Source organism: Debaryomyces hansenii, assembly GCF_000006445.2.
Source record: "Debaryomyces hansenii CBS767 chromosome G complete sequence".
Classification (NCBI taxonomy): Eukaryota; Fungi; Ascomycota; class Pichiomycetes; order Serinales; family Debaryomycetaceae; genus Debaryomyces; species Debaryomyces hansenii.
In genome coordinates this window covers 1,556,465-1,582,446 of record NC_006049.2, presented here as the reverse complement: position 1 = coordinate 1,582,446, position 25,982 = coordinate 1,556,465, and the positions used below count along the sequence as shown (strand labels likewise).

Genomic DNA, 25,982 nt, shown 5'->3' with positions numbered 1-25,982 from the left:
TGAACTATTTTCATGAAGTAAACTAGGCGGTTTGGGCCAAATTGCCGAAAGCTAATAAAACAGAAATTCTTAAAAGGCTCCAAAACCATATATGTATATCGTGACATGTCAGATAATAACATATAGTTTGTTTAAATAGCAAAGATCCTATCAGAAGTGATTTTTGACCTATTCAGATTCCTCATTGCTGCAAATACTACACCGCATTTACCCCCCTCTTAGGTCCAAATTCCGCTCTTAGTGAAAGACCGTCAGAAGATATTTAATGGAATTAATCGTCTATATTATACGCTTAGTAAGCGTTGATCATTTTGGTGTTTTTAACGTGGATTGTATTTTTTCCAGTTTTTTAATATATATTCAAAAATTACCTGCAACTGTAAGAAAACCTGTTTCCATATTTCCGAAACCCCAAATTTTTTACACCAAAACCATTTCTACACTTCTACTTATACACAAGATTTCATTCTCTTTATCCATACCAGTAGTATCTACTGTTCTCCCGTGATACCAAAGCTTATATATTCCCTCTCCTGAATTTTTAAGCAACAATCGGTTCTCCAGATCAAACGTACATTCATTCATCCATACACCATTCTCGGATATAAATTTTTCCACGGCACTTCGAGACCAACCAGCTATTATACTATAGCTCATACAATATCCACCATGTAAGCAAATATATCAACTCTGTGGGTCCACTTACTCTACAAGTATATATACTACCATATCCGATACGTCCATACTATATCCTTAGACCGTTTGGTAAATATAGTACACCCAAATACCTCTGGTAGTCTGGCGAGCATTTCATTTTGTTATCCAATCAACGCTCACTAATTTTTAATTACATATTCAAATATTCCCCGGGTGAATTCACCGGGAACAATATAAAGAATAAAGATTTGTCATAAAATTTTCTTTTGTAGGTAAGAAGTAAAGTTGATAAATTAAGCCAGTTATTTCATTAACATACGATATACAAGGTATCCAGCATGTTTAAATCAATTATTCGTCAAAGAAGCAGCTTTTTGGGACAGAGGTTCAGAAACTTGGCCACTAGTGCTAACGCAGAAACCAGAATGAAGAAATTCCAAATTTACAGATGGAATCCTGATACCCCAGAAGTCGAACCAAAAATGAATACTTACGAAGTCGACTTGAACCAATGTGGTCCTATGGTCTTGGATGCTATTATAAAAATCAAAAATGAACAAGATGCCACTTTGACTTTCAGAAGATCTTGTAGAGAAGGGATTTGTGGATCCTGTGCTATGAACATTGGAGGTAGAAATACTTTAGCTTGTTTGTGCCGTATAGAAGAAGACACATCCAAGGACTTGAAGATCTACCCATTACCACATATGTTCGTTGTTAGGGATTTGGTACCAGATTTGACCCATTTCTACAAGCAATACAAGTCTATTCAACCATACTTACAAAGAGACACCCACCCAGAAGACGGACGTGAAAACTTGCAAAGTATTGAAGACAGAGCTAAGTTAGATGGTTTATACGAGTGTATTTTGTGTGCTTGTTGTTCTACTGCTTGTCCATCATACTGGTGGAACCAACAACAATACTTGGGTCCTGCCGTGTTGATGCAAGCCTACAGGTGGTTGATTGACTCGAGAGATCAAGCCTCGAGAGCCAGAAAGGAAATGCTCCAAAACTCCATGTCCTTGTACAGATGTCACACCATTATGAACTGTTCCAGAACCTGTCCAAAGGGTTTGAATCCTGGTAAAGCCATTGCTGAAATCAAAAAACAATTAGCCTTTGATTAATTGAATTCTAATTAATAAAGTTGCATTTTAAATATATATTCTATTTTATTTCTCCAAAGGATTTTGTTCACGTCTTGATTCCTATGTCATCGTCATTATATAGTCAATGCTTTTAATATGGTTGATCTTGCACATGAATGTATTTATTGATATTATTTACTATCCGTAGTTGCTGCTGTATCGCTTTTTGTATTTAAATGGCAATTGGTTGGTTTTGCGATTTCCTTTCCCGAGCCATTTTTCTCAATCCATAATTGTTCCAAATATGGGGTAGCATCCACAATTTAACCGTAGGAAACCTCAGGATGAAGGCCACTGCCTGCTTGACAATAGGGCGTTAAATTGAGTGATTTTCTCTATTATATTTCGTTTCATCTGATAAAAAAATATCTCGGGTAACATAGATTGGTGTTAGCAAAGTCCGAGTTGGCGGAGAACAACTCTAAGCGAAGTAATCTAACGACCCCAGCCAAATTATATAGCAATAATAAAGTAGATAATCTAAATAGGAACGTCGTAGATCATTCATATAAATAGGGGAAATTATCTTTGCTTAAATATATCAATATAGTTTATTATTAAATTAAAATATTAATTAATAATTCTAATTGTATAAATTAAGATGTCTAAAGGAAAAGTTTTATTAGTTTTATATAGGGGAAATGAACATGCCAAGCAAGAAAAGAAGTTGTTGGGATGTTTGGAAAATGAGTTAGGGATCAGGGAATTCATTGAATCAAATGGATACGAACTTGTTGCTACCGATGATAAAGACTCAGGCCTCTCGTCCCAGGTCGATCAGGAATTGAAAGATACAGAAATCATTATCACCACGCCATTTTTCCCGGCCTATATCACCAAAGAAAGAATTGCTAACGCTCCCAAATTGAAAATGTGTATCACGGCGGGTGTGGGTTCCGACCACATTGATTTGAACGCAGCCAACGAAAAGAAGATCGCTGTAACTGAAGTTACTGGTTCTAATGTGGTTTCAGTTGCAGAGCACGTTCTCATGACCATGCTAGTTTTGGTTAGAAACTTTGTTCCTGCTCATGAACAAGTCAAGAAAGGTGAATGGGACATTGCAGGAGCTGCGAAAGATGAGTATGATTTGGAAGATAAGGTGATTGCAACAGTTGGTGCAGGTAGAATTGGTTATAGGGTGTTGGAAAGACTCATTGCCTTCAATCCAAAGAAATTGTTATACTACGACTATCAAGACTTACCAAAAGATGCAATTGATAAGTTGAACCAGGCTTCTAAATTATTCAATGGTAGGGACAACATCGTAGAAAGAGTTGAAAGCTTAGAAGACATGGTTGGCCAAGCAGACGTAGTCACCATTAACTGTCCATTGCATGAAAAGTCTAAGGGTTTGTTCAACAAGGATTTGATTTCTAAGATGAAAGATGGTGCTTGGTTAGTTAATACTGCCCGTGGTGCCATTTGTGTTGCAGAAGATGTTGCTGCAGCAGTCAAGAGTGGAAAATTACGTGGTTACGGTGGTGATGTTTGGTATCCTCAACCAGCACCAAAAGACCACCCTTGGAGAGAAATGCAAAACAAGTATAATGCTGGTAATGCAATGACTCCTCACGTCAGTGGTACTTCCTTGGATGCGCAAGCAAGATATGCTAACGGGGTTAAGAGTATCTTAAACAGTTATTTCACTGGTAAGCGTGACTATAGACCCCAGGATGTTATTGTTATCGATGGTGACTACGCAACGAAGGCCTATGGTCAAAGAAATAAGAAATAAGTAGTTCTCTGATGTTAGATTATGACGTTTATATGAAAATTTATGTACGCACTTAATTATTGCAGAAAGTACTATCTCTTTTTCGAATGAAAGAATTACCCCTTTCTTTATTCAGTAAACTTTCGAATGAATTTCATAAGGATGCAAGTATTGACGACGAGAAAAAGAAGCTAATTTCTTCCATTGGTTTGTTAACTGATGAAAAGCCAACTGAATTGCTTCATTACACCAGAACATTGGCTGGCGAGATCAAGATAAATGACAAACAAGGTTTAAAATCATTGAATATTTCTATAGGCAAAGGAAGGAAGTCAAAATCTATAAAATCAGAAAGGATAATAGGTTCTGATTTGACTGCAGGGTATGAAAGTTTCAAGAAAGCATCTGCTAGAGAAATATATCAATTAGATGGTTTATTTACCTCTCTAAAATATTATTTGGAGAATGCAGAGGACAAGAAAACATCGCTCGACAGGATTCAGTCCTCAATAGTGTCACTAAGACGAAACTTGCTTATGCTAATGCTAATACCTTTAAATCATTGGAGAGAGTATAGATTCAACGTGATTTACTGGAAAGGAATAATCATATTAGACTACGATTGGGAATATTTTGAGGACGATATCACAATAGGCTTGTCAAATTTGGGTTTGAGTCGCCGAAATAATACAGACTTACTACAGTATAGTGGCTTTAAATTCGAAAACTTAATCACGCTGGCACCAGATAAATCTAATGACTTTTATACGCTCGTCTCTCAGAATTATGATAATTTCAATACAGTTTTTACTGCTGAAGTTGATGCTGGAATAGATAATGTTGCCTCTTTGTCTTCTTATGTTGAATTGAAAACACATAGCCAATTTAAGTCACAAATAGACTTCAAATTGGCTTCCAAATTAATGTCAAGCTGGTGTCAGACAAAATTGGTTGACGGTAAGCATGTAGTTATTGGATTTCGTTCAAAGGGCTATAATCTCACATCTATAAAAATGTATCAAACCAACGAAATAGCTAACTTGTTGAACTTACACCCGTTGAAACTTCCAGATTACTCTACCATCACCTGCAAGAAGCTAGTAAGATGGTATAAATGTACCTTGAAATGGATTGTTGACCTGGTCCGAAATGAGAGCGATGATAACGACTATAGGGTATTTAAAATCCATTACTCACCGAAGAGTTCACCTGTTAACTCGTGCTTGTCCTTCGAAACTATCGATGACACTACAGGGAACGACATTTTTAACCAAACTATCCCACAGTGGTTTCAAGAATATATGAACGATTTCGCTGAGCCTGGTAATTGTTAAATAAAGAACAATAACTCTTTGGACGTATACTGAACCGCAATGCTTCAAGGTGACCCTCTGTGTTACACTTCTATCATACCTGCATGACCATAGTACCTGCTTAATCTAATATTTATTAAACTTACATAAATTAACTTATATATACACGAAAATCCCCTTTACTTCAATGCACCTCTTAATGACAAAATTAACGTCCCTCAATCCGATATGGCTTCTTTAATCGCTAACTGTCTGGAATGACTATCAAAGTATACACTTAAATCCTTGAAGTTCATTGTTTCTGGATCTGCTTGCATCATATGCTTGTCTTTGAATGTCACTTCTACTAATGGCTTCTCTGATGCTGGTGAGTTTGCTGTTAGCACTTTGTAATCTATTTTACATGCACCTTTCATTGAAGGTGGAATCCTCGAAAGAAATAATCTGGCTGATCTGGAACTAGCCGTAAATGGATCAAACTTAACCGACACTTTAGTGAAGTATTTAGTAATCATTATTCTGTATATATATCACGATATGGCACCAGATCGACGGTAAATATGCTATAACTTGTATGTATGAACCTTTAAGTCCCAGAATTTTTCAAAAACTTTTCTCACTAAAAAATAGTGCATTCATCAAATCATGAAGACAACACTATAAATTGAATTTTCATATTCCGCCGTACTTTAAATAGTTTTCTCCTTTTAAGCAACTATATATATTAATTATACAATTAAATTATCATTGATATATAACTTTCAACTATATATTTCAAATGTCAACCGGACATCCAGACGACATTGAGCTTTCGAGAGTCAGAGGTACTGCTACTAGCGAACCTCTTGATGATACCAAGAATGATTCTAATATCGAAAAAAAAGATGATATTATGGTTAGAAGTGGTATAAATGAAGCGATTGACCCGCATAAACAACTCACATTTGCGGTTGATACTGACGCAGATGCTGTAGATGGAACAGATGGTGCACAAGATGCAAATATCGCAGACAATGCAGATGCTGCAGCAGAGACCACTGTACGTTTAGAAGATTCTGACGATAAACCACCTGATGGTGGCTTTAAAGCGTATTCCGTGTTAGTAGGTTCATATTTTACGATTTTGACTAACTTAGGTCTTATTAATTCTGTTGGTGCGATTCAAACATATATTTCTGAGCATCAGTTGGAAGGTATAAATGCTATAAGTGTTTCATGGATTTTCTCTATCTACCTTTGTCTTGCGTATGGGGTAGGGCTTGTTACAGGTAGTGTATTCGATAAGAGAGGTCCTTTAGGACTATTGATCGTATCGGCTGTGTTAATAGTTGTAGGTTTATTCGGTGCAGCTTACAGTAAGACCGTGTATCAATTTATTTTGAGTTTTATGGCTGTTGGAATTTCAAATGGGTTATCGCTTACCCCATCGGTTGGTGTAATCAACCATTGGTTTTCCAATAAAAAGATTGGTACGATTCAAGGGCTCTCCACTAGCGCAGGGTCCTTAGGTGGGTTAGCATTCCCATTATTATTGAGATATTTATATCCTACCTATGGATTTTCGATAGCGCTTATTGTTTTGGGATGTATCTGTTTCGCTTGTATGTTAATTGGAATTGCTTTAATCAGAGTAAGAGTAAAGAGAAAGCCACAAGAAGTAGGTTCCTTATCTGATGCAAGACCTGAAGCATTGTCAAAATGGAAGAAAGTAAAGAAGGAATCAAAAGTTTTGAGTTTCAAACATTTGAAAGATACTAAATACGTTCTTCTTATTATTGGTGCATTTTTCGCAGAACTTTCATTAGTGTTGATTGTCACCTATTATGCTACTTACGCGATTGCACAGGGAGTTTCCGAATCGACGGCTTACATATTGTTAACTGTTTGGAATGCCACTGGTATTTTAGGTAGATTTTTGCCAGGCTTGGGTTCTGATTTCCTTGGGAAGTTCAATGTGAATATATTGATGCTTATAGGCTACAACTTATCCATATGTGCATTGTGGGTTCCTTTTGGGCATAACTTGAAGGTTTTGTATGCCTTTGCAGCTCTTGGAGGTTTTTTTCTGGGACTGATTTTGTCAATGGTTCCGATTTGCTTAGCCCAAGTTAGTTTGGTTGTGGAATTTGGGGAAAGGTATGGTTTGTTGAACTTCTTCCTTAGTTTGGGTAATTTGTTCGGTGTTCCGATTGCAGCTGTTATTATTGGAAATGGTAGCGTCCATAACTATAATATGTTTTCAATTTTGGTGTGTGTATGCTCTGTCATTGGTACTTTATTCTGGTATTTGAGTAGACATTCAATCGTTGGATTTAGATTGAATGTAAAAATTTAAGTGGATTAATGATTATTTTTATATCAGATTTCTATGTATATCTTATCTCGCATAACAAGTGGCTAATACCCATCCTGCAAATAGACTTTCTATATAGTTAATAAACAAATGTCAAATCCTACTTTCCATCGTATTACAAAATGTATTGCAATAATGCAAATGCATATTACGAGTGCAAATTGAAATTGATGTTTTTCTATCACCTTATAGGTTCAACTATAGGCATTGAATCATTGATTGGAACTCACGTCTCGCAATTCGTGTTCATCTACCGCATATTGGTTGCGAGAAGAAATGGAAGATGCAACGGTTCTATTTTGCTCTTGCTGCTGATTTGAAGAACGCTGCGTTCTTTTTTCTATGATGCTGTCATACTTGCAAGATTTCCTTGATTGCAAATATCCCCATGCAAAATAACCTGCTGGTATGTAGCTCAATAAAGCAGCCTGCAAAAACATTTCATACATATGATCTTGCTTGACAAACGCAAGACTCAAGAATATTAATACCATTTCTGCAACCATCGTCAATGGAAATGTTAAATAAAAATGATGATATTGTAACCAAAAGAGCCACGAAGGCGTGCTGCGGGTCTTAACTTTGAAACTATAGTACGCAAAGTGAACTACGTTCATCAAACACCACGACAATATAAGCAATGAATATGACGTGTGCTTCGCTATCCTTGGATGCGGGAAGATAACACCATAGCAAACCCATACCATTCTAACACCATTTGCTAACGACCACGCATCACTTACCTGCAATTTGGACTTGATTAATGTCTTTTTTATGAAAAACCCACACAAGGGTAATAATGATACAATATGAAAGAAATCAGCAATTCCTCCTGGCAAAAACTTTCTACCTACCAATGGTAATAATATTAAAAACCGACAAAAGCAGCAAAGCCATAAGACAAACGAACATGTGTTATAGAAAAACACAAGCTTGAGATTTGTGGAAAGAGGGTATAAGTGTGCCATATGAATAGTTTATCCTGTTATAATGAAGAATAATGCTACGTGGTGGTTTTATACTAGTTAAAACTAGTTGATCTGTTAAAAATATAAATACTGTATATAAAATTTTATTGAATTTTTCACTATTATAACAAACAACCAGGTTAAAAGAAGCAGATGGATTATATTGAAACATAAAGATGAAGTACATATCTCTATTGTCTCTTATATTGATATTTGCTACGGCAATCTCACTTGTGGAAGCGTCAAATTGGTCGCCTGAAGATTACGAGATTTTTAGCTTGAATGATAAAGTTCAGCAAGACTTAGGCAAAGGTGCCAGCTTTTACTCTTGGTTAGAATTGCCAAACGGTCCTAAATCTACGTTACAAGAAATTTCTAAGGCTTATAGAAAGAAGTCGCGTATTTTGCATCCTGATAAAGTATCTGGGTCTAAGTCATTAAAAAAACAAGCAGAAGAAAGATTTCAACGGTTGTCTTTAGTTGGGAATATTTTGAGAGATCAGTCGTTGAGAAGACGATACGATTATTTTCATTCTAAAGGGTTTCCAAGATGGAAAGGGACAGGCTATTATTATTCAAAATTCCGCCCAGGAATTATCATGACTGTTATGATACTTTACATTATTGTTGGGGGAATTCACTTTGTTGCCATGAAAATCAGTCGGAAACAGGACTTCAAACGTCTTAAAGATTTGAAAGAAGAAACCAAGAAGCAGGCTTGGGGGGGTTCGCAGATACCTCCCGCTGATGGTTCTAGTAGAAAGGTTTTTAACGATACTACTGGAAAGCAGTTCATGATCACCCCAGATGGGAATGTTTCGTTGATAGTTTCTGAACCTAAAAAGGAATCGTACCTCATTTCTCTCGATGAAAATGACATTAATTTAAACCCAGGATTTAAGGAATCTCTTTTTTTCAAACTTCCTTGTTCTTTATGGAATGTTTCTCTTGGTAAAGCATTAGATAAGACCATTGATACCACTGTTGTTTTTGAAAATCCAAACAAACAGGCAGACATCACTTCAAATGAGCAAACGCAGAAAACAAAGAAGAAGATTCAGAGAGGCCAAATCTTTGAATTGTCTAATGGTAAAAAAGTTTATGGAAGAAATGGCGCATCAACTACTCAAAAGAGAAAACAGAAGTAATAGACGGTTTTATTGTACATCAATAATTCTAAGAGGACTAGTATTTACTCATGTCATTTAGTATAATGTACCTATTAATGCGTATATTTTATATTTATTTACTCGTTGTGTCTTGACACTCTTCGTAATTCGTTACCATCTTCCTCTCGACTATCACCTTCATCGCCTTCCTCATCAGCATCATCTTCTTCGTCTGAGGAACTTGAGCCTGATAAGTCGTCTATGAATTCATTCTCTTGATATTCATCATGAAAATGCTCATTATCGTAGAAGTCCAGATTATGTAAATCTTCAACCAGCGGTGAACCCTCAAGCCTTACATCAGGAACTGGAGTTTCTTCCATATTCTCATCATCATCATCATCCTCATCATCATCCTCATGATAATCTTCATTACTTTCGCGAGACGCATGTTGACGATCATTTACGAATAAGTCATGATTCGATCTATCTCCTAAAATTATTAAATTTTTATTGGAACTTCCCTGTTCCTTATCATATGAGTCTAAGTCAAGATATCCAACAGTAGATGAATCAAAACCAAAAGAATCTTGATCCTTGTCATTTAATCTATGGCCTTCATCTTCTTCATCTTGCTCGGATCCCAATACAACATTATAAACTTCTCTTGTTTTGAGCAATATCTCATTAACAAACCAATCCCAGTCTTTAGATAAAATAGCATCAAGAATTATAGGAGATATAAGATCAGGTTTATAAAGCGAAGTAAATTTTACTACTTCCTCACTGATAAGAATTAAGTGACCCATATAACCGGGTCGAGGTTCATGGGATTCACGATATGATCTTACAATCAAATCTGTTAAATTGCATTTGTCCAGTTTGAACAAATCCACAATTAAAAACGAATTATATGAGTTAAGCTTTCCATTGAAAATTTGTTGAATTAAATCAAAAACAACATTATGAAAAAAATTGTGCCATGGATAAACTGTAAACTTCGAAACTATATCAAACAAAATTTCCAGTTCACTCAATTTAATCTTAAATTCATCTCCAATACAGGGATTCATTCGTATACTTTTTTCTCTATCAGAACATACAAATGGATTCTGGGTGGAGATTTTGGGTTCATCATCATCTGAGTCATCTTCTGCTTCTAAAGATTCAATCAAATTCGAATAATCATTAGTCTCATCAAAAAAAATATGTTTTGAATCGTCCGGGATATCAATCTTAGATTCGTCTCTCTTATCACCATCTATAAAATTAATATCATCCAAGGAAACATCATCTAAGCCATTTGTAACATCATTTATGGAATGACTGTTTTGATCTGTATGTTTATTTACAAATGTTTCAGCCAAAGCCTTCTTCAAACGATCGCTTTGCTGAAGTCTTAATGTATCACGAATTTTAACAATCTTTCTTATCTTTCTTGAGTTCAATAATATCATATTCGAACAATGGAGCAATTCTGCAATTAATTCAGAAATCTTAAATTTAGTAAAGCCTAGCACATGTGAATCATTAACATGCAATGGCGCGTCGGACGGTCTTTTCATCAATTCTGCAAATTTGTCTAAATGACCTGAAAATATCGAAAGCATCTCTCCCAAATAGATAGGGTCTCTAAGACCCGGAGGATTTTGCTCAAAGTCTTTCAACCAGTGAAACATAACATAGGAATTGACTTCGCTGCCAGCATTTTCATCGCCACAATTTTGAAGCATAGAGCTGTATGTTCCACAGTTCAAATCATAGTCTGAATTGTTTTTCCTAATAAGTTCAATTATGATGCCGACACAATTATTAATACCATGTTTATTTGATTGTATAGATCCAGTCTCAGATGGTATATTGAACAACATGATATCATTTATCATTGTTTTAATTATATCTGGAGAAACTAGCTCTCTTGTAAGCTGGTTGGGGCCAATATTATTCTCCAAAACGACTGCCAATGCAGTATTAGAAGAAATGGTTACTAGAGCCTTTATAAAATCAGAAGCTGCAGTCTGCTTGAAGAATAATTCATAATTTGGAATTGTTAAAGGTTTTGTTGCGAACTGGGATGGATGCGGTTTCAATATCTCTATTAATTTTGGAATTAATTGTTGTTGCGATAAAACCTCAACAATTCCCGTAGGTGAGGATGCTTTATCCGTCTGAACAACTCTTAAGAGAAAGTCCATCAACATAGGAATTTCGATCTTATTTAAAAATGTATCCACTAAGTCGGTTCGACGTCTTATGAAGTTCAATAAAGAGATGCTATTCTTGTCCATCAATTGATCCAAGATATGAACTAAATATGAAACAGACAAACAATTTTCTTCCAAATTTGGTAGCTTGAGGATCAGCCATAATTTATTAATGATTGCTGGGGTTTCAATAATGTGATTCAGTATCACCCACAAGTCAATTGATAAAATCTCTGATGATACTTGAATGCAGCGACGTAATCTTTCCTCTTTAGTCTCTTCTTCTTCGCTTTCCTTGTCTTCACTATTTCTATCCGTGTTCATATCTTCCGCCTGTTCGATTTCAACTTCATTATCCTCATCAACCTTTGGATGAATTTCTCCATTACGCTTTGCATCTTTTTCTTCATCATCTTCATCATCTTCCTTTATAAGCTTTTCCAACTCTTCCTTCTCCTTTAAACTCAATTCGTGAAAAAAGTCTACACTATTAATAAGGTAATCGAGAAACCCATTCATTACCTGCGGCTGTAATAATAATTCTAATAATCTTGGTCCTCGAGCATCTTTATTGTAAGTGTTATTATTTTCATTGGTGGATGATGTCAAAGAAAACGTATCGGAATTGGAGGAATTATTAGTTTGATTGGTATCGTGCCCCTGTTGTTGCAGAAATTGAAAGCTTGTGTTATTATTATTATAGCTTCCCTTTATATTATGAAGTTCACTAATTAACTCTTGCAGTAATGTCGGATCACCTATTAAATCATCAGCAGTTACCTGTGAAAAATCTTGAATAGAATCCAAAAATTTATGAAGTTGATTGTTACTATGCAATGGATTTGAAAACGGCCAAAATGACATCTTGGAGTTTGTCTTCAATAGTCGTGTTTACAGTAACAAGTATCTATAGGTCAAACACTATCCAATTTTCTTTGGGTTTATGGATGAATTAGTATATAATAAATAATTTGCCTAAGTATTTGTGAGCCATATACTTCTATTAATTGTAGTAGGTTTGTACAGTTGATAAGATTGAATTCGAAGTAGCCGTAGAAGTGACGATTCATCAAAAGGATTAATACTGCATATAGCAACGCATAGAACCATTTGGGTTTTTTGCTGTTATAGTTCCGTACGAAGATCACTTTCCAATGCACGATATTTTGCTAGACATGCTCTAAAAATCGTGGTCTAGGTAATGTGGATGTGTTATTTATATATTAAGTAGAGAATAAGATAAGAAACTTACAAAAGTGAAGATATATAGGTTTATTATCCAAGCGTATATATACTGAGATACACACCTCGACGACTTATATCATGCTTCGATAGATCATTAGGTATTATAGACTTGAACAAAAAATAAGAATAGTTCAAGAGTTCATTATAAATTATCAGCTTGAATGTAGTAACACCAACGACACATGAAGTATTTAAATAGCGACATTAATTGGAAATAGGAATTTTCTAGTCCTTCTCTACTTAGCAAAATATTAATCGCTGGTAGGCATCTGTTCAAGGGTTTTTATCGCCCTTAGGTACTCAGCTCTGTATACTTCGATCATCTCATTACATGTTTGCTTAGCTAGCTTATGACAATTTGTTGCATTATGCTTTACCCATTCTTGTATGGTCATATTCTCCTCATCCTCTGGCATGCTTGATATCAAATTTGTAAGTTCACCATCATAGTCATCATGTAGATCATATTTTGAGTTTAGACTTTTGTTTAAATATTCCGATGCAGCTTCCATATTTTGTAGATTATCCAAAAGATTTGATAACGATACAGGTACCCATTCTAATGGAACCTGCGGTGTCGTGGTTGCCGGTACAGGATCCAACGTCTCTTTCTTCTTCTCGGGAGTGCTTGATTCTAAAAGATTGGTGAAGTTCCCAGAAAATCTTTCAATTGCACTATATGATGCACGAAGCGGCTTTGATATTTCGTTTTTTGGGATACTATCCGTCTCTACATTATTGTTATTTGGATTTGGCACAAATTTGGTTGGATCTACTTCCTTTTCCGCCAAGCGCAGATGTGTTTCCTCCTTGCTCGGGCTGCGTGTAACACTATTTCCTTTCGAGATTTCCTTCCAAATGGATGTTACTGCTGAATTGTCCACACGTTCTGATTTATTAGACACTTTGCTTGGACTTGAAAATGCGTTGGAGGATCTCAATTCATTATTCATTTCATTCATATCTTGAATGTATTCGTCATAAGCAGACTGGGACCCTAATCGTTCATTGCGGTTACTCTGCTGCAGTAACTTAGCCATTGATATTGCTATAGTTTTTTCCCGTGGAACAGGCGCTTCTTCCATATTTGGCAATTCGTTATGACCGCCATTACCAGCTTTATTATCTTCAATCAAATATCCCTCTTTACTAGATGTGCCTTTATGTACATCATCTGTTTTTTGCTGAAGTTCGCTTTCCTCCAGGTTTTTCGCAACTACAGATTCCGTATTATCTATCCGAATATGATCATCGGTTGAAAATCGGTTGGGCTTTGACGTAACCGTCGAGTCATTAGGGTTGTCTGATAAGATAATACTGTCATCCTCGAGTGAGCTATGTTCGTTTTTCAGGTCAAGTTTTAAGTCCATAACAGGAGAAATCTTGACATCAGTATTCACTGTTGAGATTTCATGAGACATGCTATTCTCCACGCTCCTATCTCCCTCCCGTATAGCAGCATTTTCCACTCCTATCTCTGCATTTTCTAAACTAGCATCCTCCATATCAATTACTGCATTTTCGGAGCTGGCATCCCCCGTTTGCCGTGAAGCAATATCTTCCATACTTTTAACTTCTGAGGAATTTTGTATTTCTTTAGATAAATTTTGTGGATTTGACGCTTCTGTTATCTCATTGTCTATAGACTTATTATTTACAAGTTTATTCTGAATATCGGATGGTAAGACATCATTAATTTGAGAACTCTCAACATCATCCCTACTTTTGGATAAATTAAACTCAGTTTTTTGACGCTTTGAAATAGAATCAGCACTTTCTCTGTTATCAGTCTCATTAATGTCCATCTTTGTAGGTTTAGATAAAGGATTTCTAATATCAAATGTAAATGGCTTTGAATTATTATCAAAAATATCATTCGATGAATCATCATATGACATATCTAGAATATTGTTATGAGTTTTCTTAGATTCCATTTTCCCTTTAGATTTGTTTTTCTTTCTAAGTTTTACTGACCTTATATTATTAGAGTTTCCTGGTGAGCCGGAACTCATCTTACTTACCTTTGGTGATGCACTCATAGTCTTCTCATTGGATTGCTCAGTTTTTATCATCGGGACCTGGGATCCAGGTTTATTTATCGAACCATTTCTAATTGACGGTCTAATATCATTCTCAAGAAAATGAATATTATCTTCTTGATAATCACCTATGTTTTGGTTTGACAAATCATATATTGGAGGTGATGGTGAATATCTCTTATCCGTAATCTTTAATTTTTTAGCTTTTTTAGGTGATTCAAGAACCTGCTTAAATCTCTCATCATCGAAGGATAAATTATCTATCATTTCTTTACGACTCCGCTTCTTCATCTTTTCAGCATTTTTATCAGCATTTGCGCTTTGTTGTATTTCGCCCGATAATTCAGCATCTTTATCATCTAATACATGATAATCTATATCATCGCTATCTTCCGTTTGAAAACTGAAATCTAGCTTCGAACTGTCATCTATATCAACACTATCAAAAGCTGTATCACTATTGAGATTATCCAAATTTTTCTTTTCAACCTTCAGCTTGCGGACTCGGCGAGGCTTATTTCCCCGTCTAGTCCGACTGCTGATAGATTCATTTACTAAGTCCTCTTTTCGGGATTCATCTCTATAATTCTTCTTGCGTTTGGTTTCTGTTTTGTTGCTTATATTTGAATGCGCTGAATTATCTGAAGAGTCTGATTGACTCTGATGATATGAAATATCACCAAATTCATTTAAATCATCGGAACCTAGTTGATCGATATCTTTTATATCATTATTATCATCACCGTCATCACCGTCATCATCAGTGTATTCTATTGACACGCTCTCCCTTTTAGTTTTTACAAGCTTCCGAGGAGATTTATTCTCTTTTTGTCTCTCTGAAGCTTTTTGACTTACAATGGATGTCTTAGCAGGATAATCTCTAGGAAATTCTCTGTCTTTATTTGAATTGCCTTTCTTTGGAATTTCAGTTTCAATATCATTATCTGTGTAAGATAATGTGCCTTCTTCAATTTCGTCAACATTATGTAAGTTAATGCCTTCATTATGATTTGTTATCTCGTATTTATGACTGTACTTTGTATCAATGCTATTCTCATTATTATCACTACTTGATTTCTCTTCTTCTGCTTCGTCTGCTTCTTCTGCTTCTTCTGCTTCTTCTGCTTCTTCTGCTTCTTCTGCTTCTTCTGCTTCTTCTGCTTCTTCTGCTTCTTCTGCTTCTTCTGCTTCTTCTGCTTCTTCTGCTTCTTCTTCCTCTTCTTCATCTTCATTTTTTTTGTCTAAATGCCTAAATTTGCGGTAGTTCTGTTCTTCACTACCTGTGATCTCGTAATTATTATCGTATCCAACGCTAATGTCATTATCATTACCCTTACCAGGTTCTTCCTCATCTATATCTCTAGGTTCCCAAAAGTCTTGCTTAGAATTATTTTCGCGAGCAAGATTCCTACGTTTAGATCGTGTCATACGACCACTATTTATATCAGCCAGTTCATTAACTGAAACATCATCATCTCGATTATCGTCAGTGAGATATTCATACTCACCTTCTAATATAGCAGTTTTGTCCTGAGAAAGAGTTTTATATTTAGTATTGTTGGAAGAAGATTTCCTTGTTTTCTTCGGCGAATCTTTAGGTACGATCTTTTTAGACAGTGCAGCACTTTCTGTGGTTTCTTCAAATTCATCCGACGTTGAATCATCATCGGACTGAATAGTCAAGCCCTTAATATTGGATTCTATAGATGTAGTCTTATGGGCTTTGTTTATATTCAAGTTCTCTATTTTCTTTCCATCATTTTCTTTATTTTCAGACTCCAGTAAAGATCTAGAATTAGATCTTGATCTAGGTCTAGGTTGGTCGACTTTCTCCAAGAAATAACAAGGTCCTTTGGAATTATTTTTATGTTCTTCTATTGGATCATCATCAGATAACCATGTATCTAATGAGCAATTGCAATAAACGCATTGCACTCTATCATTTCCATATCTTAGTGGACAGTAATAAAACCCGGCTTTCGCCAATGTTATACTAGTCGTTGTAGATCCTTTATTTTTATCATATTTCCAATATTTACCGAATGTTCTCTTTCTTAGATCGATTGACTCTTTGCTTAAAGGATCACTGAATTTTAGAGGTTGATGTGACCAAAAGTCTTCAGTATTTTTCGACAAATGGTTAATCTGCGATGATATAATTAATGCCAAAGGACACAGAGGGTTATTAGTTAGATGATAATCAGCGATATTTGTTATTCCTTCCACGTTAGTTTCTTTCTTCCTGCAACAGACACACGTTATTTGGTCGTTATTTATTTTCGTTGGAGTGAAGTAGAAACCACAGTCAACCAATTGAACAATATCGGGCGTGCTATGAGTCCAGTATCGCTTTTGTTTTGACTTATATTGAAAAGAGCCATCTTGAAACGTTTCCAAACGGTTCTCTCTGTATTGCATAGATTCATTCACTTTTGGAGGCATTATAATTCATGTTATTGTTCTATTATGATCTTATGATCTGTAAGTAAATATATGACAAAATTGGATTCAAAGATTTAAAATTTTATAATATAGTTGACCTATTGTACAATTAAGGAAGTTTATCAACAATTAATATTCTAAGACCAGTAATAGTTGTTTTAAATACAGTTTTTACAGAAAATCTATGTATTATCGTTGAGGTTGATATTTTTTTCTGCGAACTTATCTGATCTACGTGATTTTAAAGTGACTTAATTTATAAGATAGTTGAACAATGTAAAAAAATATATATCAAGTATACAAAGCCTTTATTTGGCTAAATCATGATGAGAAAATGACGTAGAACTAAAAATTTAAGCAGTCAATCACAATTTGTTGTATGAGGAAGACGTAACTATCACTAAAAGTTATGACCGACTAACAACTGAATTGTTTTCAAAGCCTCATATTTTAATTCATTATTATCACTACTACCTTCTAAGTAATTCATGATTAACATTTTGTACTGACCATTCTTCTCATTATTAATGAAGTTAATGATGTCATCCCCTAAGTTCTTAATTAAACATTGCAAATCATTCAATAAAACAACCTTTATAGCATCATTCTGATTGCTTGAAGATAAGGTGTCAAATAATTTCTTTGTTAACTTAAAAGAAGAATCTTTGAATTTTCCCGAATTGTTTATCCAAAATTGTTCTGATTTGTGAGTTGGAGAAGACCACGAGATCAAATTCGGATTCTCTAATTCCGTCAAATACTCGTCGAATGATGTTAACTTATTATTCACAATTTCCGACAAAGTGTCATACAAATAATTCAAATCATTAGATAATTCTTCGTCACTACCATTAGAGGCAAATTTTCTTTCTTGCAAAAGTTTGATTGAATTCAACCCATCATGGAATAATACCAATTTGATGGTCTTAAATTGTTCATTACTAGATACTGCCAAGGAGATAAAATTTTTTAAAATCGAAACAGACATTCTAACGATTTTCAATTTGATCGAATCTTTTGAAATTGTCAAGAGACTACCAATTAATTCTGGATAATGATGTACCAAAACACGGTTGATTTGTGGACTAAACGATAAGATCCAAGTGGTTAATAAAAAGTTATAGAGTAATTGTAAATTTGATGAATTTGGCCTTTTAATTTGAAACGCAATTAATTGGTTAATTGGTTTAAAGTTCGCAACCAAATGAGTCTCTTGATAAACCTGTTTGAATGGTTTTAAGATTACCAATTCTTGTAATAACTGGATACCGATTATTTGCAAATTTAAATCTTGGCTATTACCAATAAAGGAATCTGACGATAAGAGCTCGAAAATTTGTATTAAAATCTCCTTATCGACCTTGAGATGTCTCGCTCGGTAATTTGCCTTAGTCAATAATATAGTCAAATTGTACAAACACAAAGCCTTAATAATTATGTCATTGTTCTGTGTATGCTTTAAAAAGGGATAAAATGGTAATGATTGATCCAATTTATTTAAAGCCAATGACGAGTCAATAAATTCTTGGTTAGGCAATTCCATTAATAGGTCATTAATCAATACCAAAACATTTTTCAATACATCATCTCTCGAATTGATTTCTAATTTATTCAATAAATTTAATATAGTATTGGTGTATAATTGTAACTCAGATAAAACAGTAGATCTCTTGTTTTCTGGTGATTGCTTCTCTAATATCTTGATAAGGTTCGCATCATCTTCGCTAATGACATCTGCTCTTGCTAACCCTTCCCAAGGGATAATCCTTTCTCTAATGATTTTCTTACAATCGGATAAATGATTACTATCAATAATTAAAGGAGTCTAATAATGTTAGTTAAATGTTTTAGGCATTGCTTCAAAAATTGAAACTTTAATATATGTCAATTATCAATTAATCAATTATATACGTACAAATTCCACAGTCATATTGATATATGTGGTGAATCTTGCTTGATGTAAAATGGATAGGCAACTAACTGATAATTGGATTAACTATGATAAATTGTCTCGAAAATTATGGTACACGACCTCTCTATTATGGTTGATATCAATTTGGGCATAAACTACAGGTAACCCTTTATTTTTTCTTCTCTGTATCCCTGCTATATGTGGCTATATGTGGCTATATGTGGCTATCGTGTTATAGGATATTTAGCTAAAAAAGAAATAGGACCTTATCATTTACAGAAACAACATCCTTTAGACTAAACGATAGGCAATTGAATTGCAAAAATAAAAACTGCCGGTCCCAGGAATCGAACTTGGGTTTCATCGGCCACAACGATGTGTACTGACCACTATACTAGACCGGCGTATTTGTTCTTTGTTCGCTGCAATGAAATTACTAAATAGTATTATAGATTGTATCCATTTGGGGAAAATTTTTCCGCTTTAATAAGTTTACTAAGAGTACTCTAATAACAATGTCATAAATTAATTCAACGTAAATTATTATATATAAATTTAGGCTAAATAAAAGCGTAAAAAGGACATGAAATCACAAATTGTAATAATATAAATAAACTTTTGCGTATAAGAAAACGTCTGGAAATGAAACTCTAAGTTGTATGGAGGTTATATTATATTAAACTTAATCAGAAGATTCTCTAGCATATTCTTTGAACATATCAGCATCTGGAATGGAACCACAAATGGTTTCAACCATAATACCAGTAACCAAGTAAGGATCTATATTGGAAGCAGGTCTTCTATCTTCGAAATAACCATAGCCTTCCTTGGCAACAGATCTTGGGATTCTAACAGAAGCACCTCTGTTAGCAACACCAGATGAGAAACCTTCGATAGAAGCAGTCTCATGACGACCTGTTAATCTTTGATCATTATCAGCACCGTATAACAACATATGTTCCTTATGTCTCTTTGCTAATTTAGATAAAGCAACTTCTATACTCTTCATACCACCTGGTAATCTCATAGACTTGGTAGAAACATTAGTGTGACAACCAGCACCGTTCCATTCACCTTTCAAAGGCTTTGGATGGAAAGAAACCTTAACACCGAATTCTTCGGCGACTCTTTGTAACAAGTAACGAGCAATCCATAACTCGTCACCCATTTGGATACCTTCACAAGGACCGACTTGGAATTCCCATTGTGATGGCATGACTTCAGCGTTGATACCAGAAATATCGACACCGGCGTGAAGACAAGCTCTGTAGTGAGCTTCAATTAAGTCTCTGGCGTAAACCTTACCGGTTCCGACACCACAGTAGTAAGGACCTTGTGGAGCTGGGAAACCACCCTTTGGCCATGCGTATGGTTGGTCAAATTGGTCGAATAAGGTGTATTCTTGCTCTAAACCGAACCAGACTTCTTCATCAGCATGGGCCTTCATTAACTTAGCAGATTCGTGTCTGTGGTTGAACTTGTTTGGAGTACCGTCGTTGTTCCAACATTCGGTTAAAACAATGATGTTGTCACCCTTTCTGAAAGGATCTGCGTAGAATGCGACTGGTCTTAAATACACATCGGAATCATGACCAGGAGCTTGACCGGTAGAAGAACCGTCAAAGTTCCATTCTGGTAAATCTTCAACTGAGCTTGGCTTCTTGTCTAATGTTTTACACTTAGATCTAGAGTTACCATCAGCATCAATCCACACGTATTCGGCTAACACCTTACCGTTTTGAGAAAGATCCAAATATTTGGCTAAAATAGCAGTTTGTTCTGTAATCGACACCATTTCTGTATGTTGTATTATATTATTATATTGTATTGTATTAATTAATTTTGTTGTCAAGCGGGATTTGATCAACTATATATGATTAGAAGATTTTTAAGTATGCGTCTTCTTGCTTTTTGTTTTGTGTCAAGTATATGGTACTAGAACACTGAATTTATTATTGTATTTGTTGAATATTATTCTCTTCTAACCTGGGGTTGAATTGAATGTATTGAAGCAAAATTATCTGTTTCCTTGAAAATAGATAGTTTTGTAATTTATTCAATTTGGGAATAGTTGCTATTATATACTATATATATATTGATTCCTAAAAATGACAGATAATGCTTCGGTGGGCAAAAAAGAAATTTATGTCCTGATAGTACGGCCTTGGCATTTACATAAGCGAAGGTTCATATCCATCACAAGAGCTTTTTCGTTATCATAGCCAATCAGCGTGACAAAATTCGATATATCCGGTTTACGCGGGCTTGAGCCCGGTAAACGATTAGCGTTGGAGAGGTGCGGATAAGACAGGAGTTCCTCTTGGTCGGATCCTGCGCGTGCTAAATTTATTCGATCGTTGGTCCCCTGGGCGAGCTTTAAGTGTTCCAGAAGGATGCATCGTGGTCTACAGAGACGCCTGTTGAACGTTAGAAGTGAGTATAAGTAGATGTAAGTTGGCGGAGTCTATAGAGGTTGACCTGGGTACAACTGGAGAGTTATTCATACCATCACAGCGATTTTGGTCTGCGGATAAATTGTCTAGTTCTGGTGAAAGTGATCCGCCTGTCCATTTATTCAAGTCGGATTATCGATCCCGCAGTTTGCTTTGTGTGCAGGTCGGAGACTTGGCCAATAGTCGGTTGAAGATAATCAGCGTATCTCAATAACAGCGAAACAATAGTTTGGGGTAGGAGGATGAAAGGATAAGGGATACATAGTACGGCTTGACAGAGAACATTGAGGGTACCTATTAGGGAAAGCGACTTTGGTGGGTGTAGAAATCATGTTCCCTAATGTTCCGGGAGTGCGATTTGGCGTAGGGAGAATATGTGCGACCCCAGCGATAGGCGAGCACGAGAAGCCTGTTATCTTTCGCAGCCCTTCCTTGTTGCATTGAATATTGGGGACGAATAGTATTGGCTGATACGGATAATGTGTGAGTCAGTGTAGAAGTTTTGGCTAGAATATTGAGATGTTGGATAAAGACGTGGGGAGGAAAGGCTGTGGACAACCAAATATAGGAGATAAGACTTCAGTGGCTGAACGCGAAATAACAAAAAGAAATGAATAATGAGCCTGGAGTTCCAAGCTTCGGTTTTTAGAAATGCAGTTGTGGCGTATTCTATAGAGCTATGCTTCCAAACATTGGTGTACACGGGGAAAGACTGGTTTTGCTTGGATAATTATGATATTCGCATGAAAGCATATGATGAATGTTGGTGCGTCTGAAACAGAGAGTGACTCATTATGGACATATTGTAGGGAAGGAAACATGGGCGAAATGTTTTAGGCGGGCCAGGATATCGGGAAGGCATATAGAAACCCATTGAGAGGTTAGTAGTATAATTACGGTTCCTGAATCTAGGAGTGTAGAATTGTTGTCATTTATACCCAAAGAGGAAAGTTAAGTTGATTTATGACTTCACCTCTCAAATCACATAGAAACATTTTTACTGTTGGGAGATCCATACTCAACTATACAATCGCGAGACGCTAATTACGTGCTTTAAGAGTGTCGTTTTAATAAAATTATATTTAGTTGCAAGTTTTTCATAACACCGTCATTTTTTCTGATAAATCTAATCTCAAGTCCATATTTGTTATATTTGTATATAAATCAAACTGCAGTTTCTCCTAAACCCAATCTTTAAAGCTCCAAGTAACTTTAGTTAAACTAATATGTTGACAGTTCTTTAACATCTGTGTTAAAAGGGTCTGAATAAATAATTCTTACAAATACACTATTAGATGTAAGTTGTATAACTATGTTGTTTTAGAATCAGCAAAATAAGCCTTCTTAGCTTAGTGGTAGAGCGTTGCACTTGTAATGCAAAGGTCGCTAGTTCAATTCTGGCAGGAGGCAGGCAATTTTTTTCTTCTCAGTTCATATTATAACTTATCTGCAGGATGATATATTTTTTGTATTTATTAGAATTATCTCGCCACAACATTACATATGCTTTCTTGTATAGGACTTAACGTATTTGCATTCATAAATTCTACGTAAAGGGCAAAGAGCGTTTATCTGAGGTAAATGCTAGAAAATGCTTCTTAGAACGGTATCAAAATCACGAATATTATCGCGGAACGCACAATCATGGAGTAGATATACTTCCTCTGTAAATAGCAGATGCTATTCCATATTAACCAATAATTCATCTCACCATGCGAGGAACCATTTAAATCCAGCATCATTGGTGGCTAAAAGAAACATCGGATTCATAAAGATCATAGCTAGGGCTGGAAAAGTTCCAGCGTACATAGGCGGTACATTTGCTGCAGGTGGTTCGTACGTTGCTTACAAAGTCGATCAGGCATCTAATTATGCCCAGGATAAGTTATCTACTATTAAGGATTTCACTGATGGTTTTTTCAGTACTACTGGCGATTTCTTCAAGGGGGTGGGCAGCGGAGAGAATGCGACGTCAGGTGGAGATGGGGGTGGTAACAGCGGAGACACGGCTACAGCGGTGGGTGCTACAGCAGCAGCGGTAGGATTTTCGTCAGATGAGGATTCGGATACAACAGCAGAGGATGATAATACAGATGATGAAGATGAACAAACGTTAATTGATGATGATGACGACGATGACTTGGACAATGACGAAACTGATGACGAGATGTTAACCTTGACCCGTCAAATGATTGAAATAAGAAATTTGTTATCTACAATCGACCATTCGGACAGTTTAAGATTACCATCTATAGTTGTGATTGGTTCCCAATCTAGTGGTAAGTCTTCTGTATTAGAATCTATTGTCGGGCAAGAATTTTTACCAAAAGGATCTAATATGGTTACTAGAAGACCAATTGAATTAACATTAATTAATACGCCTGATGCGGCAGGAGAGGCGGCTGAATTTCCAGCCTTGAAAATGCATAACTTGACTGATTTTGAGCAAGTACAGAAGGTTCTTTTTGATTTGAATATGGCTGTCCCTGAACTGGAATGTATTTCGAATGATCCAATCCAGATCACTATCAGATCTCCAAGGGTACCTGATTTATCTTTGGTTGACTTGCCAGGCTATATTCAGATAGAAGCAGCTGACCAACCTATTGAATTGAAGCAAAGAATCAGGCAACTATGCAATAGATATTTAGAAGCGCCAAACATAATTTTGGCAATTTCTGCAGCCGATGTAGATTTAGCCAACTCAGCAGCTCTCAGAGCAGCTAAAATGGCCGATCCTCGTGGTGAAAGAACTATTGGAGTTGTAACTAAGTTAGATTTAGTTGAGCCTGAAAGAGCAAGAAATATATTAGTGAATAGAAAGTACCCTTTAAAAATGGGATATGTTGGTGTGATTACAAAGGCCCCTAGTCCAGTGAAACATTCTAGTGGGATATTTTCCCGTAAACAGCTTACAGGTTACCAAGCTTTTGTGGCTCAGCAAAATTTTGAATACAATTATTTGAAAGAACATAAGGATGAATTTTTTGGAACAGTAAATGGTACTCGTAACTTGAAGAAAAAATTAATGAAAGTGTTGGAAAAGTCAATGGCCGCTTCGTTGAAACCAACTCATTATGCTATCCAACAAGAATTGGAAGAAACATCGTACCAGTTCAAAGTTGAATTCAACGATCGTCCTCTAACACCACAAATGTATTTGGCTAATAACATTGATATTTTAAAGTTATCAACTACAAAATTAAGTCAAAATTTTTCTCGCCGTGAATTGAGATCTCTATTGAAAAATGAAATTGACCAAAAAGTGTTGGATTTATTAGCCGAGAGGTATTGGAATAGACCGTTTTCCTTGAAAGACAATCATTCAAGTGTGGAACCTGACTTAAGGGAATTATCAGCTATCAGCAATATTGATGACGATGTCTACTGGCACAAAAAGTTAGATTTAGCTACAAATTCTTTAACTAAACTAGGCATTGGTAGATTATCAACAAGTCTAGTAACAAACGCTATTATAACTGAAATCGAAAATTTGGTTGATAATATTGAATTGCGTAATCATCCAATGGCTAAGGCTGCAGTAAGAGACGCAGCTAAATCTGTTTTGAGTGCTAAATACTTCTCTACGGCCGACCAAGTAGAAAATTGCATTAAACCTTACAAATATGAAATTGAAATAGAAGATAGAGAATGGCAAGCAAGTCGTGAAAATGCTGTCACTCTTTTGAAAGAGGAAATGAGGCAATGTGACGAAGCATTTGGACTGTTAAAGAAACAAATCGGAGGTAGAAAGTTACAACAAGTCATTGCTTACTTGGAGAAGTTAAATAAACAAAAGACAATCGAAATTGACTTTAACTCTAATGATGCATTAGGGTTCTCGCCAAACTTGATCCAAAGGGGACAAGATGCTATCTTTTTGAAAGATAGATTATCTTTATTAAAGATGAGGTATCAATTTGTAAAGAACTCTAAAAAGTGCAAAAAGAAGGAAAATAAGTATCAATGTCCTGAGATATTTTTGGATGCAGCATCGACAAAATTGACGTCCACTGCAATATTGTTCTTGAACGTTGAATTATTAAGTGATTTTTATTATAACTTCCCTAGAGAATTGGATTTGAAATTCTTCAATAATTTGTCTAAAGAGGAAATTGAAGTATTTGCTAAAGAAGATCCCAAGATTAAAAAGCATATTGAATTACAAGAGAGAAAGGATTTATTAGAATCGGCGTTAAATAAAATTGAAGGTGTCTTGGCAATTCAAAGAAATAAGATTAATCACTTAAATAAAGAAGACAGTAATAAAAAATCGAACGATTCTTTCTTATTTAATTGGAGAAGCTAATGAAATTGAAAAATGGTACTAATATACTAACAACTGTAGTAATAGTCAATAATGAGATGAATGTTATTTAATTTATTAATATACAACTTTTTAATTTACTGCGTTTGATT

At 35.4% G+C, this 25,982-nt stretch overlaps 13 protein-coding genes and 2 non-coding genes across 15 annotated transcripts; 7 read left to right on the top strand and 8 right to left on the bottom strand. All coding sequences in view use genetic code 12, as the record gives it.

Moving 5' to 3' along the window:
• Window positions 1-420: 420 nt before the first annotated feature.
• Window positions 421-657, bottom strand: DEHA2G19404g (DEHA2G19404p; the record flags this gene model as incomplete). Its single annotated transcript, XM_462383.1, has 1 exon — window positions 421-657. One exon carries the CDS (start codon window positions 655-657, stop codon window positions 421-423), a length of 237 nt encoding a protein of 78 aa, XP_462383.2.
• Window positions 658-995: 338 nt separating this feature from the next.
• DEHA2G19382g (DEHA2G19382p) lies at window positions 996-1,787 on the top strand (the record flags this gene model as incomplete). Its single annotated transcript, XM_462382.1, has 1 exon — window positions 996-1,787. The coding sequence occupies one exon, from the start codon at window positions 996-998 to the stop codon at window positions 1,785-1,787; it is 792 nt and encodes a 263-aa protein (XP_462382.1).
• A 622-nt stretch (window positions 1,788-2,409) lies between these two features.
• Window positions 2,410-3,546, top strand: DEHA2G19360g (DEHA2G19360p; the record flags this gene model as incomplete). The annotated part of the gene is made up of 1 exon (XM_462381.1): window positions 2,410-3,546. One exon carries the CDS (start codon window positions 2,410-2,412, stop codon window positions 3,544-3,546), a length of 1,137 nt encoding a protein of 378 aa, XP_462381.1.
• Window positions 3,547-3,632: 86 nt separating this feature from the next.
• On the top strand, window positions 3,633-4,859 carry DEHA2G19338g (DEHA2G19338p; the record flags this gene model as incomplete). The annotated part of the gene is made up of 1 exon (XM_462380.1): window positions 3,633-4,859. One exon carries the CDS (start codon window positions 3,633-3,635, stop codon window positions 4,857-4,859), a length of 1,227 nt encoding a protein of 408 aa, XP_462380.2.
• A 197-nt stretch (window positions 4,860-5,056) lies between these two features.
• On the bottom strand, window positions 5,057-5,353 carry DEHA2G19316g (mitochondrial 54S ribosomal protein YmL44; the record flags this gene model as incomplete). Its single annotated transcript, XM_462379.1, has 1 exon — window positions 5,057-5,353. The coding sequence occupies one exon, from the start codon at window positions 5,351-5,353 to the stop codon at window positions 5,057-5,059; it is 297 nt and encodes a 98-aa protein (XP_462379.1).
• Window positions 5,354-5,616: 263 nt separating this feature from the next.
• DEHA2G19294g (DEHA2G19294p) lies at window positions 5,617-7,173 on the top strand (the record flags this gene model as incomplete). Its single annotated transcript, XM_462378.2, has 1 exon — window positions 5,617-7,173. One exon carries the CDS (start codon window positions 5,617-5,619, stop codon window positions 7,171-7,173), a length of 1,557 nt encoding a protein of 518 aa, XP_462378.2.
• A 230-nt stretch (window positions 7,174-7,403) lies between these two features.
• Window positions 7,404-8,159, bottom strand: DEHA2G19272g (DEHA2G19272p; the record flags this gene model as incomplete). Its single annotated transcript, XM_462377.1, has 1 exon — window positions 7,404-8,159. The coding sequence occupies one exon, from the start codon at window positions 8,157-8,159 to the stop codon at window positions 7,404-7,406; it is 756 nt and encodes a 251-aa protein (XP_462377.1).
• Window positions 8,160-8,335: 176 nt separating this feature from the next.
• Window positions 8,336-9,307, top strand: DEHA2G19250g (DEHA2G19250p; the record flags this gene model as incomplete). The annotated part of the gene is made up of 1 exon (XM_462376.1): window positions 8,336-9,307. One exon carries the CDS (start codon window positions 8,336-8,338, stop codon window positions 9,305-9,307), a length of 972 nt encoding a protein of 323 aa, XP_462376.1.
• Window positions 9,308-9,405: 98 nt separating this feature from the next.
• DEHA2G19228g (DEHA2G19228p) lies at window positions 9,406-12,336 on the bottom strand (the record flags this gene model as incomplete). Its single annotated transcript, XM_462375.1, has 1 exon — window positions 9,406-12,336. One exon carries the CDS (start codon window positions 12,334-12,336, stop codon window positions 9,406-9,408), a length of 2,931 nt encoding a protein of 976 aa, XP_462375.2.
• Window positions 12,337-12,968: 632 nt separating this feature from the next.
• DEHA2G19206g (DEHA2G19206p) lies at window positions 12,969-17,198 on the bottom strand (the record flags this gene model as incomplete). Its single annotated transcript, XM_002770621.1, has 1 exon — window positions 12,969-17,198. The coding sequence occupies one exon, from the start codon at window positions 17,196-17,198 to the stop codon at window positions 12,969-12,971; it is 4,230 nt and encodes a 1,409-aa protein (XP_002770667.1).
• A 400-nt stretch (window positions 17,199-17,598) lies between these two features.
• Window positions 17,599-19,128, bottom strand: DEHA2G19184g (DEHA2G19184p; the record flags this gene model as incomplete). The annotated part of the gene is made up of 2 exons (XM_462372.1): window positions 17,599-19,023; window positions 19,114-19,128. The coding sequence occupies 2 exons, from the start codon at window positions 19,126-19,128 to the stop codon at window positions 17,599-17,601; spliced, it is 1,440 nt and encodes a 479-aa protein (XP_462372.1).
• A 314-nt stretch (window positions 19,129-19,442) lies between these two features.
• Window positions 19,443-19,514, bottom strand: DEHA2G19162r. Its single transcript has one exon. It is a non-coding gene; the product is annotated as a tRNA-His (tRNA).
• Window positions 19,515-19,792: 278 nt separating this feature from the next.
• DEHA2G19140g (DEHA2G19140p) lies at window positions 19,793-20,905 on the bottom strand (the record flags this gene model as incomplete). Its single annotated transcript, XM_462371.1, has 1 exon — window positions 19,793-20,905. One exon carries the CDS (start codon window positions 20,903-20,905, stop codon window positions 19,793-19,795), a length of 1,113 nt encoding a protein of 370 aa, XP_462371.1.
• Window positions 20,906-22,901: 1,996 nt separating this feature from the next.
• DEHA2G19118r lies at window positions 22,902-22,973 on the top strand. Its single transcript has one exon. It is a non-coding gene; the product is annotated as a tRNA-Thr (tRNA).
• A 181-nt stretch (window positions 22,974-23,154) lies between these two features.
• On the top strand, window positions 23,155-25,872 carry DEHA2G19096g (DEHA2G19096p; the record flags this gene model as incomplete). The annotated part of the gene is made up of 1 exon (XM_462370.1): window positions 23,155-25,872. One exon carries the CDS (start codon window positions 23,155-23,157, stop codon window positions 25,870-25,872), a length of 2,718 nt encoding a protein of 905 aa, XP_462370.2.
• Between the last annotated feature and the right edge of the window lie 110 nt (window positions 25,873-25,982).